We start from the raw sequence: 17,500 nt of genomic DNA, 5'->3' as shown, positions 1-17,500 counted from the left end.
CGTGGTCCTGTCCATGTCCTTCAACACGGACGGCAGCGTCTTGGCCACCACCTGCAAAGACAGGAAGTTGCGACTCCTGGAGCCGCGCTCGGGAAGCCTGCTGCAGGTACGCAACACACCTGTCCTCGTGGGGGCCCTCGGCACTTTAGATCACATGACACTTCCTCCTTTAGATCACATGACACTTCCTCCTTTGGATCACATGACTTTGCATGAATTAAAGTTGACCCTTGACCCCTCGTAGGAGGCCAAGTGTAAGACGCACAAGGCCAGCAAGGTGATCGTCCTTGGCAACGTGAAGAAGCTGCTCACGTCAGGCACGTCCAGGTGGAACGACCGACAGATGGCTCTCTGGGATTTGGTAAGCAGAACCGTGCTGTTTTTAGTCATCTGCAGCAAAAATGCCACTCAAAAGTCCTCTCTGATACACTTGTGTTGCTGTTTTTAAGGATGTACTAGAAAATGTATTACATCATAGGAGTGCTCTGCTGTTTTTAGTCATCTGCAGAGAAATGCGAGTCAAAAATCCTCTCTGATACCCCTGTGTTGCTGTTTTTAAGGATGTACTGGAAAAATGTGAGGCAAAAGTCTTACATCATAGAAGTGCTCAGCTGTTTTTAGTCATCTGCATCAAAAATGCGAGTCAAAAGTCCTCTTTGATAAACCAGTGTTGCTGTTTTTAAGGATGTACTAGAAAAATGTGGGGCAAATATATTACATCATAGGAGTGCTCTGCTGTTTTTAGTCATTTGCAGCAGAAATGTGAGTCAAAGGTCCTCTCTGATACCCCTGTGTTGCTGTTTTTAAGGATGTACTAGAAAAATGTGAGGCAAATGTATTACATCATAGGAGTGCTCAGCTGTTTTTAGTCATCTGTAGCAAAAATGCTAGTCAAAAGTCCTCTCTGATACACTTGTGCTGCTGTTTTTAAGGATGTACTAGAAAAATGTGAGGCAAATGTATTACATCATAGGAGTACTCAGCTGTTTATTGTCATCGGCAGCAAAAATGCGAGTCAAAAATCCTCTCTGATACACTTGTGTTGCTGTTTTTAAAGATGTACTGGAAAAATGTGGGGCAAAGGTCTTAGAATGTAGAACTACTAAGCTGTTTTTAGTCATCTGCAGCAAAAATCGGAGTCAAAAATCCTCTTTGAAACACTTGTGTTGCTGTTTTTAAGGATGCACTGGAAAAATGTGGGGCAACGGTCTTAAATTGTAGGACTACTCGGCTGTTTTTAGTCATCAGCAGCAAACATGCGAGTCAAAAGTCGTCTCTGATACACCTGTGTTGCTGTTTTTAAGGATGTACTGGAAAAAGCATGGTGCAAAAGTCTTCTATATGATAGGGGTGTTGCTCTGCTGTTTTTAGTCAGGGTGTTGCTCTGCTGTTTTTAGTCATCTGCAGCAAAAATGCTACCTAATGATCCTCCATATGAAAGGATTGCTCTGCTGTTTTTGAAGGACCTACTGCTAAAATTCCAGTTAAAGATCTACCATACTACAAAAATGATCCTATATATATCCAATATAAGATCCAATATATGACAGAAGCTACATTAGCACTGTGCTATTTTTAAAAACACTAGTTATAGACATTCAATATGACAAAAGCACTGTGCTGTTTTTAAGGACCTAAGGCAAAAAGGGTAGTGCTAGATCTTCTGTATGATACAAGCTCTGTGCTGTTTTAGGAACTTGTAGCATAAATGCTGGTTAAAGATCTTCTATATGACAGAAGCACTGTGCTGTTTTTGGAAATCTGTATCAAAAACTCTCGTTAAATGTCTTTTATATGACAGAAGCGCTGTGCTGTTTTTAAAGACCTAAGGCTAAAATGCTACTTTAAGATCTTTTAGATGATAGAAGCGCTGGGCTGTTTTTAAGGGCCTACTAAAAAAACAATAGTTAAAGATATTCTATTTTACAGAAGTGCTGTGCTGTTTTTAAGGACCTACTGCAAAAACAATATTAAAGATCTTCTGTAGGAAAGAAGGGCTGTCCTGTTTTGAAGAACCTGTAGAAAAAATGCTGGTTGAAGATCTTCTATACGACAGAACCGCTGTGCTGTTTTTAGGAACCAGCATCAAAAACACTAGTTAAAGATCTTAGGACACTTTGCTGTTTTTGACGCCCTAAGGCAAAAATTATAGTTCTAGATCTTTTGTATGATAGAAGCACTGTGCTGTTTTTGGGAACCAGCACCAAAAACACTAGTTAAAGGTCTTATAATGACACTTTGCTGTTTTTGACGCCCTAAGGCAAAAATTATAGTTCTAGATCTTTTGTATGATAGAAGCACTGTGCTGTTTTTAGGAACCAGCATCAAAAACACTAGGTAAAGATCTTATAATGACACGTTGCTGTTTTTGACGCCCTCAGGCAAAAATTATAGTTCTAGATCTTTTGTATGATAGAAGCACTGTGCTGTTTTTAGGAACCAGCATCAAAAACACTAGTTAAAGATCTTATAATGACACGTTGCTGTTTTTGACGCCCTAAGGCAAAAATTATAGTTCTAGATCTTTTGTATGATAGAAGCACTGTGCTGTTTTTAGGAACCAGCATCAAAAACACTAGTTAAAGATCTTATATTGACACGTTGCTGTTTTTGACGCCCTTAGGCAGAAATTATAGTTCTAGATATTTTGTATGATCAAAGCACTGTGCTGTTTTTAGGAACCAGCATCAAAAACACTAGTTAAAGATCTTATAATGACACGTTGCTGTTTTTGACGCCCTTAGGCAGAAATTGTAGTTCTAGATATTTTGTATGATCGAAGCACTGTGCTGTTTTTAGGAACCAGCATAAAAAACACTAGGTAAAGATCTTATAATGACACGTTGCTGTTTTTGACGCCATATGGCAAAAATTATAGTTCTAGATCTTTTGTATGATAGAAGCACTGTGCTGTTTTTAGGAACCAGCATCAAAAACACTAGTTAAAGATCTTATGACACGTTGCTGTTTTTGACGCCCTAAGGCAAAAATTATAGTTCTAGATCTTTTGTATGATCGAAGCACTGTGCTGTTTTTAGGAACCAGCATCAAAAACACTAGTTAACGATCTTATAATGACACGTTGCTGTTTTTGACGCCTTAAGGCAAAAAATTATAGTTCTAGATCTTTTTGTATGATAGAAGCACTGTGCTGTTTTTAGGAACCAGCATCAAAAACACTAGTTAAAGATCTTATGACACGTTGCTGTTTTTGACGCCCTAAGGCAAAAATTATAGTTCTAGATCTTTTGTATGATAGAAGCACTGTGCTGTTTTTAGGAACCAGCATCAAAAACACTAGTTAAAGATCTTATAATGACACGTTGCTGTTTTTGACGCCCTAAGGCAGGAATTATAGTTCTAGATCTTTTGTATGATAGAAGCACTGTGCTGTTTTTAGGAACCAGCATCAAAAACACTAGTTAAAGATCTTATAATGACACGTTGCTGTTTTTGACGCCCTAAGGCAGAAATTATAGTTCTAGATCTTTTGTATGATCGAAGCACTGTGCTATTTTTAGGAACCAGCATCAAAAACACTAGTTAAAGATCTTATAATGACACGTTGCTGTTTTTGACGCCCTAAGGCAAAAATTATAGTTCTAGATCTTTTGTATGATAGAAGCACTGTGCTGTTTTTAGGAACCAGCATCAAAAACACTAGTTAAAGATCTTATAATGACACGTTGCTGTTTTTGACGCCCTAAGGCAAAAATTATAGTTCTAGATCTTTTGTATGATAGAAGCACTGTGCTGTTTTTAGGAACCAGCATCAAAAACACTAGTTAAAGATCTTATAATGACACGTTGCTGTTTTTGACGCCCTAAGGCAGGAATTATAGTTCTAGATCTTTTGTATGATAGAAGCACTGTGCTGTTTTTAGGAACCAGCATCAAAAACACTAGTTAAAGATCTTATAATGACACGTTGCTGTTTTTGACGCCCTAAGGCAGGAATTATAGTTCTAGATCTTTTGTATGATAGAAGCACTGTGCTGTTTTTAGGAACCAGCATCAAAAACACTAGTTAAAGATCTTATAATGACACGTTGCTGTTTTTGACGCCCTAAGGCAGAAATTATAGTTCTAGATCTTTTGTATGATCGAAGCACTGTGCTATTTTTAGGAACCAGCATCAAAAACACTAGTTAAAGATCTTATAATGACACGTTGCTGTTTTTGACGCCCTAAGGCAGAAATTATAGTTCTAGATCTTTTGTATGATCGAAGCACTGTGCTATTTTTAGGAACCAGCATCAAAAACACTAGTTAAAGATCTTATAATGACACGTTGCTGTTTTTGACGCCCTAAGGCAAAAATTATAGTTCTAGATCTTTTGTATGATAGAAGCACTGTGCTGTTTTTAGGAACCAGCATCAAAAACACTAGTTAAAGATCTTATAATGACACGTTGCTGTTTTTGACGCCCTAAGGCAAAAATTATAGTTCTAGATCTTTTGTATGATAGAAGCACTGTGCTGTTTTTAGGAACCAGCATCAAAAACACTAGTTAAAGATCTTATAATGACACGTTGCTGTTTTTGACGCCCTAAGGCAGGAATTATAGTTCTAGATCTTTTGTATGATAGAAGCACTGTGCTGTTTTTAGGAACCAGCATCAAAAACACTAGTTAAAGATCTTATAATGACACGTTGCTGTTTTTGACGCCCTAAGGCAGGAATTATAGTTCTAGATCTTTTGTATGATAGAAGCACTGTGCTGTTTTTAGGAACCAGCATCAAAAACACTAGTTAAAGATCTTATAATGACACGTTGCTGTTTTTGACGCCCTAAGGCAGAAATTATAGTTCTAGATCTTTTGTATGATCGAAGCACTGTGCTATTTTTAGGAACCAGCATCAAAAACACTAGTTAAAGATCTTATAATGACACGTTGCTGTTTTTGACGCCCTAAGGCAAAAATTATAGTTCTAGATCTTTTGTATGATAGAAGCACTGTGCTGTTTTTAGGAACCAGCATCAAAAACACTAGTTAACGATCTTATAATGACACGTTGCTGTTTTTGACGCCCTAAGGCAGAAATTATAGTTCTAGATCTTTTGTATGATAGAAGCACTCTGCTGTTTTTAGGAACCAGCATCAAAAACACTAGGTAAAGATCTTACAATGACACGTTGCTGTTTTTGACGCCCTAAGGCAAAAATTATAGTTCTAGATCTTTTGTATGATCGAAGCACTGTGCTGTTTTTAGGAACCAGCATCAAAAACACTAGTTAACGATCTTATAATGACACGTTGCTTTTTTTGACGCCTTAAGGCAAAAATTATAGTTCTAGATCTTTTGTATGATAGAAGCACTGTGCTGTTTTAGGAACCAGCATCAAAAACACTAGTTAACGATCTTATAATGACACGTTGCTGTTTTTGATGCCCTAAGGCAGAAATTATAGTTCTAGATCTTTTGTATGATCGAAGCACTGTGCTGTTTTTAGGAACCAGCATCAAAAACACTAGTTAAAGATCTTATAATGACACGTTGCTGTTTTTGACGCCCTAAGGCAGAAATTATAGTTCTAGATCTTTTGTATGATAGAAGCACTGCGCTGTTTTTAGGAACCAGCATCAAAAACACTAGTTAAAGATCTTATGACACGTTGCTGTTTTTGACGCCCTATGGCAAAAATTATAGTTCTAGATCTTTTGTATGATAGAAGCACTGTGCTGTTTTTAGGAACCAGCATCAAAAACACTAGTTAAAGATCTTAGGACACTTTGCTGTTTTTGACGCCCTAAGGCAGAAATTATAGTTCTAGATCTTTTGTATGATAGAAGCACTGTGCTGTTTTTAGGAACCAGCATCAAAAACACTAGGTAAAGATCTTATAATGACACGTTGCTGTTTTTGACGCCCTAAGGCAGAAATTATAGTTCTAGATATTTTGTATGATCGAAGCACTGTGCTGTTTTTAGGAACCGGCATCGAAAACACTAGTTAAAGATCTTATAATGATACGTTGCTGTTTTTGACGCCCTAAGGCAAAAATTATAGTTCTAGATCTTTTGTATGATAGAAGCACTGTGCTGTTTTTAGGAACCAGCATCAAAAACACTAGTTAAAGATCTTATAATGACACGTTGCTGTTTTTGACGCCATAAGGCAGAAATTATAGTTCTAGATCTTTTGTATGATCGAAGCACTGTGCTATTTTTAGGAACCAGCATCAAAAACACTAGTTAAAGATCTTATAATGACACGTTGCTGTTTTTGACGCCCTAAGGCAAAAATTATAGTTCTAGATCTTTTGTATGATAGAAGCACTGTGCTGTTTTAGGAACCAGCATCAAAAACACTAGTTAACGATCTTATAATGACACGTTGCTGTTTTTGATGCCCTAAGGCAGAAATTATAGTTCTAGATCTTTTGTATGATCGAAGCACTGTGCTGTTTTTAGGAACCAGCATCAAAAACACTAGTTAAAGATCTTATAATGACACGTTGCTGTTTTTGACGCCCTAAGGCAGAAATTATAGTTCTAGATCTTTTGTATGATAGAAGCACTGCGCTGTTTTTAGGAACCAGCATCAAAAACACTAGTTAAAGATCTTATGACACGTTGCTGTTTTTGACGCCCTATGGCAAAAATTATAGTTCTAGATCTTTTGTATGATAGAAGCACTGTGCTGTTTTTAGGAACCAGCATCAAAAACACTAGTTAAAGATCTTAGGACACTTTGCTGTTTTTGACGCCCTAAGGCAGAAATTATAGTTCTAGATCTTTTGTATGATAGAAGCACTGTGCTGTTTTTAGGAACCAGCATCAAAAACACTAGGTAAAGATCTTATAATGACACGTTGCTGTTTTTGACGCCCTAAGGCAGAAATTATAGTTCTAGATATTTTGTATGATCGAAGCACTGTGCTGTTTTTAGGAACCGGCATCGAAAACACTAGTTAAAGATCTTATAATGATACGTTGCTGTTTTTGACGCCCTAAGGCAAAAATTATAGTTCTAGATCTTTTGTATGATAGAAGCACTGTGCTGTTTTTAGGAACCAGCATCAAAAACACTAGTTAAAGATCTTATAATGACACGTTGCTGTTTTTGACGCCATAAGGCAGAAATTATAGTTCTAGATCTTTTGTATGATCGAAGCACTGTGCTATTTTTAGGAACCAGCATCAAAAACACTAGTTAAAGATCTTATAATGACACGTTGCTGTTTTTGACGCCCTAAGGCAGAAATTATAGTTCTAGATCTTTTATGATCGAAGCACTGTGCTGTTTTTAGGAACCAGCATCAAAAACACTAGGTAAAGATCTTATAATGACACGTTGCTGTTTTTGACGCCCTATGGCAAAAATTATAGTTCTAGATCTTTTGTATGATAGAAGCACTGTGCTGTTTTTAGGAACCAGCATCAAAAACACTAGTTAAAGATCTTATGACACGTTGCTGTTTTTGACGCCCTAAGGCAAAAATTATAGTTCTAGATCTTTTGTATGATCGAAGCACTGTGCTGTTTTTACGAACCAGCATCAAAAACACTAGTTAACGATCTTATAATGACACGTTGCTGTTTTTGACGCCTTAAGGCAGAAATTATAGTTCTAGATCTTTTGTATGATCGAAGCACTGTGCTGTTTTTAGGAACCAGCATCAAAAACACTAGTTAAAGATCTTATAATGACACGTTGCTGTTTTTGACGCCCTAAGGCAGAAATTATAGTTCTAGATCTTTTGTATGATCGAAGCACTGTGCTATTTTTAGGAACCAGCATCAAAAACACTAGTTAAAGATCTTATAATGACACGTTGCTGTTTTTGACGCCCTAAGGCAGGAATTATAGTTCTAGATATTTTGTATGATAGAAGCACTGTGCTGTTTTTAGGAACCAGCATCAAAAACACTAGTTAAAGATCTTATAATGAAACGTTGCTGTTTTTGACGCCCTAAGGCAGGAATTATAGTTCTAGATCTTTTGTATGATAGAAGCACTGTGCTGTTTTTAGGAACCAGCATCAAAAACACTAGTTAAAGATCTTATAATGACACGTTGCTGTTTTTGACGCCCTAAGGCAAAAATTATAGTTCTAGATCTTTTGTATGATATTTGTTTTTAGGAACTTGTAGCATAAATGCTGGTTAAAGATCTTCTATACGACGGAACCGCTGTGCTGTTTTTAGGAACCAGCATCAAAAACACTAGTTAAAGATCTTATAATGACACTTTGCTGTTTTTGACGCCCTAAGGCAAAAATTATAGTTCTAGATCTTTTGTATGATAGAAGCACTGTGCTGTTTTTAGGAACCAGCATCAAAAACACTAGTTAAAGATCTTATGACACGTTGCTGTTTTTGACGCCCTAAGGCAAAAATTATAGTTCTAGATCTTTTGTATGATCGAAGCACTGTGCTGTTTTTACGAACCAGCATCAAAAACACTAGTTAACGATCTTATAATGACACGTTGCTGTTTTTGACGCCTTAAGGCAGAAATTATAGTTCTAGATCTTTTGTATGATCGAAGCACTGTGCTGTTTTTAGGAACCAGCATCAAAAACACTAGTTAAAGATCTTATAATGACACGTTGCTGTTTTTGACGCCCTAAGGCAGAAATTATAGTTCTAGATCTTTTGTATGATCGAAGCACTGTGCTATTTTTAGGAACCAGCATCAAAAACACTAGTTAAAGATCTTATAATGACACTTTGCTGTTTTTGACGCCCTAAGGCAAAAATTATAGTTCTAGATCTTTTGTATGATAGAAGCACTGCGCTGTTTTTAGGAACCAGCATCAAAAACACTAGGTAAAGATCTTATAATGACACGTTGCTGTTTTTGACGCCCTATGGCAAAAATTATAGTTCTAGATCTTTTGTATGATAGAAGCACTGTGCTGTTTTTAGGAACCAGCATCAAAAACACTAGTTAAAGATCTTATAATGACACTTTGCTGTTTTTGATGCCCAAAGGCAAAAATTATAGTTATAGATCTTTTGTATGATAGAAGCACTGTGCTGTTTTTAGGAACCAGCATCAAAAACTTTAGTTAAAGATCTTATAATGACACGTTGCTGTTTTTGACGCCCTAAGGCAAAAATCATAGTTCTAGATCTTTTGTATGATAGAAGCACTGTGCTGTTTTTAGGAACCAGCATCAAAAACACTAGTTAACGATCTTATAATGACACGTTGCTGTTTTTGACGCCCTAAGGCAAAAATTATAGTTCTAGATCTTTTGTATGATAGAAGCACTGTGCTGTTTTTAGGAACCAGCATCAAAAACACTAGTTAAACATCTTATAATGACACGTTGCTGTTTTTGACGCCCTAAGGCAAAAATTATAGTTCTAGATCTTTTGTATGATATTTGTTTTTAGGAACTTGTAGCATGAATGCTGGTTAAAGATCTTCTATATGACAGAAGCGCTGTGCTGTTTTTAAAGACCTAAGGCAAAAATGTGAGCTCTAGATCTTCTATAAGATAGAAGTGCTTTGCTGTTTTTAAGGACCTACTGCAAAAACGCTATGACAAAGGTGCTGTGCTGTTTTTGGGAACCTGTTGCAAAAACGCTGGTCAAAGATCCTCTATATGAAAGGAGCACTCTCTGTTTTGGAACACCTACAGCAAGAACGCTAGTCCAAAATATTCTATCCGACAGAGTGCTCTGCTGTTTTTGGGAATCTGCTTCAAATACGCTAGTCAAAGATCCTCTATACAGTATAACTGAACAGCTAAGGTGAAATCGTCTTAATGGCAGAGTGATGATTATTATTATTATTTATCATCTTCCTCTGACCTCATTCTGTCTGACACCCTAAGAGAGGCGTGTAAAAGTGTGTATTCATCATGTAAAAGTGTGTATTCATCATGTAAAAGGGTGTATTCATCATGTAAAAGGGTGTATTCATCATGTAAAAGTGTGTATTCATCATGTGAAAGTGTGTATTCATCATGTAAAAGGGTGTATTCATCATGTAAAAGTGTGTATTCATCATGTAAAAGTGTGTATTCATCATGTAAAAGTGTGTATTCATCATGTAAAAGTGTGTATTCATCATGTAAAAGTGTGTATTCATCATGTAAAAGGGTGTATTCATCATGTGAAAGTGTGTATTCATCATGTGAAAGTGTGTATTCATCATGTATAAGTGTGTATTCATCATGTAAAAGGGTGTATTCATCATGTGAAAGTGTGTATTCATCATGTGAAAGTGTGTATTCATCATGTATAAGGGTGTATTCATCATGTAAAAGTGTGTATTCATCATGTAAAAGGGTGTATTCATCATGTAAAAGTGTGTATTCATCATGTAAAAGGGTGTATTCATCATGTAAAAGGGTGTATTCATCATGTAAAAGGGTGTATTCATCATGTAAAAGGGTGTATTCATCATGTAAAAGGGTGTATTCATCATGTAAAAGGGTGTATTCATCATGTGAAAGGGTGTATTCATCATGTGAAAGTGTGTATTCATCATGTGAAAGTGTGTATTCATCATGTAAAAGTGTGTATTCATCATGTAAAAGTGTGTATTCATCATGTAAAAGTGTGTATTCATCATGTAAAAGTGTGTATTCATCATGTAAAAGTGTGTATGCATCATGTAAAAGTGTGTATTCATCATGTAAAAGTGTGTATTCATCATGTAAAAGTGTGTATTCATCATGTAAAAGTGTGTATGCATCATGTAAAAGTGTGTATGCATCATGTAAAAGTGTGTATTCATCATGTAAAAGTGTGTATTCATCATGTAAGTGTGTATTCATCATGTAAAAGTGTGTATTCATCATGTAAAAGTGTGTATGCATCATGTAAAAGTGTGTATTCATCATGTAAAAGTGTGTATGCATCATGTAAAAGTGTGTATTCATCATGTAAAAGTGTGTATGCATCATGTAAAAGTGTGTATTCATCATGTAAAAGTGTGTATGCATCATGTAAAAGGGTGTATGCATCATGTAAAAGGGTGTATTCATCATGTAAAAGGGTGTATTCATCATGTAAAAGGGTGTATTCATCATGTAAAAGTGTGTATTCATCATGTAAAAGTGTGTATGCATCATGTAAAAGGGTGTATTCATCATGTAAAAGTGTGTATTCATCATGTAAAAGTGTGTATGCATCATGTAAAAGTGTGTATTCATCATGTAAAAGGGTGTATTCATCATGTAAAAGGGTGTATTCATCATGTAAAAGTGTGTATGCATCATGTAAAAGTGTGTATTCATCATGTAAAAGTGTGTATTCATCATGTAAAAGTGTGTATGCGTCATGTAAAAGTGTGTATGCATCATGTAAAAGTGTGTATTCATCATGTAAAAGTGTGTATGCGTCATGTAAAAGTGTGTATTCATCATGTAAAAGTGTGTATTCATCATGTAAAAGTGTGTATTCATCATGTAAAAGGGTGTATTCATCATGTAAAAGTGTGTATTCATCATGTAAAAGTGTGTATGCATCATGTAAAAGTGTGTATTCATCATGTAAAAGTGTGTATTCATCATGTAAAAGTGTGTATTCATCATGTAAAAGTGTGTATTCATCATGTAAAAGTGTGTATTCATCATGTAAAAGTGTGTATGCATCATGTAAAAGTGTGTATTCATCATGTAAAAGTGTGTATTCATCATGTAAAAGTGTGTATGCATCATGTAAAAGTGTGTATGCATCATGTAAAAGTGTGTATTCATCATGTAAAAGTGTGTATTCATCATGTAAGTGTGTATTCATCATGTAAAAGTGTGTATTCATCATGTAAAAGTGTGTATGCATCATGTAAAAGTGTGTATTCATCATGTAAAAGTGTGTATGCATCATGTAAAAGTGTGTATTCATCATGTAAAAGTGTGTATGCATCATGTAAAAGTGTGTATTCATCATGTAAAAGTGTGTATGCATCATGTAAAAGTGTGTATTCATCATGTAAAAGTGTGTATTCATCATGTAAAAGTGTGTGTTCGTCATGTAAAAGTGATGCAACACCTCATTAAGGTCACATCTTTCACTGTCAGTCCTTGTTTGCAAAGATTTGACTTTAGTGATAACTCTTACAACACTGCCATCTAGCGGACAAAAACACAATTACAACCTAATCACAGCTTCATGGTCAGCAACAACAAATACACATTGTAGTGTAGTCCTGTACTAGTCTACTGTGTAGTGTAGTACTTTAGTGGGATATAAGGTAGTCGTGGATAGTACTGCATAGTGCGGTAGTTGTAGTATGTCGTATTATATAGTGTAGTAGTATTATGTACCGGTAGTGTAGTTGTATGTAGTATTTTATAGGGAAGTAGTGTGTAGTATTATATAGTGTAGTAGTATGTAGTATTTTATTGTGTACGGGTGTGTAGTATTATACAGTGTAGTAGTATTATATAGTGTAGTTGTATGTAGTATGTTATAGTGAAGTAGTGTGTAGTATTATATAGTGTAGTAGTATGTAGTATTTTATTGTGTATGTGTGTGTAGTATAATATAGTGTAGTAGTGTGTATTATTATATTGTGTAGTATTATATAGTGCAGGGGTGTGTAGTACTATATAGTGTAGTTGCATGTAGTATTATATAGTGTAGTAGTGTGTATTATTATATTGTGTTGTATTATATAGTGCAGGGGGGTGTAGTATTATATAGTGTAGTTGCATGTAGTATTATATAGTGTAGTAGTGTGTATTATTATATTGTGTTGTATTACATAGTGCAGGGGGGTGTAGTATTATATAGTGTAGTTGCATGTAGTATTATATAGTGTAGTAGTATGTAGTTTTATATATTGTAGAGGTATGTAGTATTACAGTGTAGGGGTATGTAGTATTACATAATGTAGTAATGTGTAGCATTATATGGTGTAGTATTATATAATAGAGGGGTGTGTAGTATTATATAGTGTAGTGAAGTGTATTAGTATATAGTGTACTGGTGTGTAGTATTATATAGTGTAGTAGTGTAGTTTTTTATAGTGTATTGGTATGTAGTATTATATAGCGTATAGTGTAGTATTATATAGAGTAGTGGTGTGTAGTATTATATAGTGTAGTAGTATGTAGTTTTATATAGTGTAGTGGTATGTAGTATTATATAGTGTAGTTTTATATAGTGTAGTCTGGTATGTAGTATTATATTGTGAAGTTTCACATAGTGTAGTGGTATGTTGTATTATATAGTGTATAGTGTGTAGTTTTATATAATGTATTGGTGTTTAGTATTGCATAGTGTAGCAGTGTGTAGTTTTGTAGAGTGAAGTGGTATGTAGTTTTATATAATGTAGAGGTATGTAGTATTATATAGTGTAGTAATGTGTAGTTTTATATAATGTAGAGGTATGTAGTATTATATAGTGTAGTAGTGTGTAGTTTTATATAATGTAGAGGTATGTAGTATTGTGTAGTATTATATAATGCAGGGATGTGTAGTATTATATAGTGTAGTAGTATGTAGTTTGTATAGTGTAGTTGTATGTAGTATTATATAATGTAGTAGTGTGTAGCATTATATGGTGTAGTAATATATAATACAGGGGTGTGTAGTATCATATAGTGTAGTAGTGTGTAGTATTGTATAGTGTAGTAGTGTGTAGTATTATATAGTGTAGTGGTGTGTAGTATTATATAATGTAGTAGTGTGTAGCATTATATAGTGTAGTATTATATAATGCAGGGATGTGTAGTATCATATAGTGTGTAGTATTGTATAGTGTAGTTGGGTGTAGTATTACAGTGTAGGGGTATGTAGTATTATATAATGTAGTGTGTAGCATTATATGGTGTAGTATTATATAATACAGGGGTGTGTAGTATCATAGTGTAGTAGTATTTTATAGTGTAGTAGTGTGTAGTATTATATAGTGTAGTAGTGTGTATTAGTATATAGTGTACTGGTGTGTAGTATTATATAGTGCAGTAGTGTGTAGTTTTTTATAGTGTAGTGGTATGTAGTATGATATAGCGTAGAGTGTACTTTTGTATAGTGTAGTGGTGTGTAGTATTATATAGTGTAGTATCATGTAGTTTTATACAGTGTAGTGGTGTGTAGTACTATGTCATTTTATATGGTGTAGTATTATATTGTGTAGTTTTGCATATAATATGTTGTATTATATGGTGTAGTAGTGTGTAGTTTTATATAATGTACTAGTGTTTAGTATTGCATAGTGTAGCAGTGTGTAGTTTTATAGAGTGAAGTGGTATGTAGTTTTATATAATGTAAAGTATGTAGTATTATATAGTGTAGTAGTGTGTAGTTTTATATAGTATAGTGGTGTTGAGTATTATATAGTGTAGTATTATATAGTGTATTAGTGTGTAGTTTTATATAGTGTAGTTGTGTTGAGTATTATATTGTGTAGTAGTATTATATAGTGTATTAGTGTGTAGTTTTATATAGTGTAGTTGTGTTGAGTATTATATAGTGTAGTAGTACTATATAGTGTATTAGGGAGTAGTTTCACATAGTGTAGTGGTGTTTAGTATTATATAGTGTAGTAGTACTATGTAGTGTAGTAGTGTGTAGTTTCACATAGTGTAGTGGTGTTTAGTATTATATAGTGTAGTAGTACTATGTAGTGTAGTAGTGTGTAGTTTCACATAGTGTAGTAGTATTATATAGTGTAGTAGTACTATGTAGTGTAGTAGTGTGTAGTTTCACATAGTGTAGTGGTGTTTAGTATTATATAGTGTAGTAGTACTATGTAGTGTAGTAGTGTGTAGTTTCACATAGTGTAGTAGTATTATATAGTGTAGTAGTACTATGTAGTGTAGTAGTGTGTAGTTTCACATAGTGTAGTGGTGTTTAGTATTATATAGTGTAGTAGTACTATGTAGTGTATTAGTGTGTAGTATTATATAGTGTAGTGGTGTTGAGTATTATATAGTGTAGTAGTACTATGTAGTGTATTAGAAAGTAGTCCGATGTGTCCATTTGGTGTTTTTGCGGTGAAAGCTGCAAAAGGATTAAGGATTAGGGACGCAGCACTCTGTGATTTTATTACTGGATGCAGTAGAGATTTTAATACTAGATGCAGTAGAGATTTTAATACTGGATGCAGTAGAGATTTGTCTGACTGACTGATGCTCTTTGGCTTTCACTTGAAAGATTCTCATCATATCTGATAGAATATTGGATATTTCTTCTCATCTATTTTCACTTGTCTTATATTTTTAGTGTTAAAGGTTGTTTTTTTTGTTTCCGTAGAATACCTTTAACCTGTTTTTGCAATGTTCAAGCAAAAGACACATTTATATTTATTGATATTTATTTTTTCTACATTATTGTGCCGTTTTTTAAAACTAAAGTTTTTACTCTCAAAAAATAATTTATTTTAAGTTGTATTTTTTTTTAAACCTGCTTTCTGTCTTTTTAATACTCTTAGTTTGCTTATGTTGCATACTTAACTATATTATACTAGCTACTGTATGTTTAATTACAAGACTTTTACTTTATTTTGTTTTTTCAGCTTTTTTACTGCCTTATTTTCCTTTTAATGCCTTTATTTCTTTGATTTAGTATTTTTATTTTACATATTTTAATCATTTATTTTGTAGAACGTTTTTACTGTGTCTTATCCATTTCACTTTAACTGCCTATACTTTTTCTTTTATTTTGTTTCCACTTTAATATTTTTTTTATATATTATTTCCCCTTTGTCCTATTTAATTTTATTTTACTCCCCATTTGTATTTATTTTTTTCTTTAGATTACCGCCTTCATTTTTTTTTTATTACTTATTTTTACCACCTTACTTGATTTATTTATAACTTGGTTCTCCTGCCTTCTTTTTGTTTTTGTTTTTTTTTACTTTGTTCCCAGTCCCTGGAAGGTAGAAAATTACTATACAAATAAAATCCATTTGAACAAATTAATAAAATATTTGTTATAATATTAATATTATTTTATATATATATATATATATATATATATATATATATATATATATATATATATATATATATATATATATATATATATATATATATGTGTGTGTTTCCAATTTTTCGTATTTAATTTAATTTTACTGCCCATTTTTTAACTTTATTTTACCGCCATCAAAATTTAAAAAATAATTTATTTTAAATTGTATTTTTTTCTTTTAAACCTGCTTTCTGTCTTTTTAATACTCTTAGTTTGCTTATGTTGCATACTTAACTATATTATACTAGCTACTGTATGTTTAACTACAAGACTTTTACTTTATTTTGTTTTTTCAGCTTTTTTACTGCCTTATTTTCCTTTTAATGCCTTTATTTCTTTGATTTAGTTTAGTTTTTTTTTTTTTTTACAATATTTTAATAATTTATTTTGTCGAACGTTTTTACTGTGTCTTATCCATTTCACTTTAACTGCCTATACTTTTTCTTTTATTTTGTTTCTACTTTAATATTTTTTTTATATATTGTTTCCCCTTTTTCCTATTTAATTTAATTTTAACCCCATTTTTATTTATTTTTTTCTTTAGATTACCGCCTTAATTTTTTTTCATTACTTATTTTTACCACCTTACTTGATTTATTTATAACTTGGTTCTCCTGCCTTCTTTTTGTTTTTGTTTTTTTACTTTGTTCCCAGTCCCTGGAAGGTAGAAAATCATTATACAAATAAAATCCATTTGAACAAATTAATAAAATATTTTTTATAATATTAATATTATTTTTCATATATATATATATATATATATATATATATATATATATATATATATATATATTTCCAATTTTTCGTATTTAATTTAATTTTACTGCCCATTTTTTAACTTTATTTTACCGCCATCATATTTTACCGCATTAGTCTTAAAAAATAATTTATTTTAAATTGTATTTTTTTCTTTTAAACCTGCTTTCTGTCTTTTTAATACTCTTAGTTTGCTTATGTTGCATAATTAACTATATTATACTAGCTACTGTATGTTTAACTACAAGACTTTTACTTTATTTTGTTTTTTCAGCTTTTTTACTGCCTTATTTTCCTTTTAATGCCTTTATTTCTTTGATTTAGTTTAGTATTTTTATTTTACAATCTTTTAATAATTCATTTTGTAGAACGTTTTTACTGTGTCTTATTCATTTCACTTTATTTAACTGCCTATACATTTTTTGCAATTTTGTTTCCACTTTAATTTTTTTTTATATATTGTTTCCCCTTTTCCTATTTAATTTTATTTTACTCCCCCCTTTTTTTTTATACTTCAGATTACCGCCTTCATTTTTTTTTTTAAATTACTTATTTTTACCACCTTACTTGATTTATTTATAACTCTTTTTTTACTTTGTTCCCAGTCCCTGCAAGGTAGAAAATCACTATACAAATAAAATCCATTTGAACAAATTAATAAAATATTTTTTATAATATTAATATTAAAACATTTTTTTATATATTGTTTCCCCTTTTTCGTATTTTATTTTATTTTACTGCCCATTTTTTTAACTTTATTTTACCGCCATCATATTTTACCGCATTACTCTTTAGTAATACTTTATTTTCCTGCTTTACTTTGTTTCCATGTGTTTTAACAGCGTGCAAATATATATAA

The 17,500-nt window shown here is 32.9% G+C and overlaps 1 protein-coding gene across 1 annotated transcript in view; it reads left to right on the top strand.

The window, feature by feature from the left end:
* coro2aa (coronin 2Aa) overlaps window positions 1-17,500 on the top strand; it is an 85,316-nt gene that overhangs the window by 58,018 nt on the left and 9,798 nt on the right. Inside the window, exons 5-6 of the mRNA XM_061922959.2 lie at window positions 1-106; window positions 245-361. The exon at window positions 1-106 is cut by the window's left edge and continues 74 nt beyond it. Of these exons, the coding sequence (XP_061778943.1) occupies window positions 1-106; window positions 245-361 (223 nt within the window). The remainder of the gene's footprint in view (window positions 107-244; window positions 362-17,500) is intronic.

Source organism: Nerophis lumbriciformis, linkage group LG27 (assembly GCF_033978685.3).
Source record: "Nerophis lumbriciformis linkage group LG27, RoL_Nlum_v2.1, whole genome shotgun sequence".
NCBI lineage: Eukaryota > Metazoa > Chordata > Actinopteri > Syngnathiformes > Syngnathidae > Nerophis > Nerophis lumbriciformis.
This window is presented reverse-complemented; position numbering and strand designations above follow the sequence as displayed.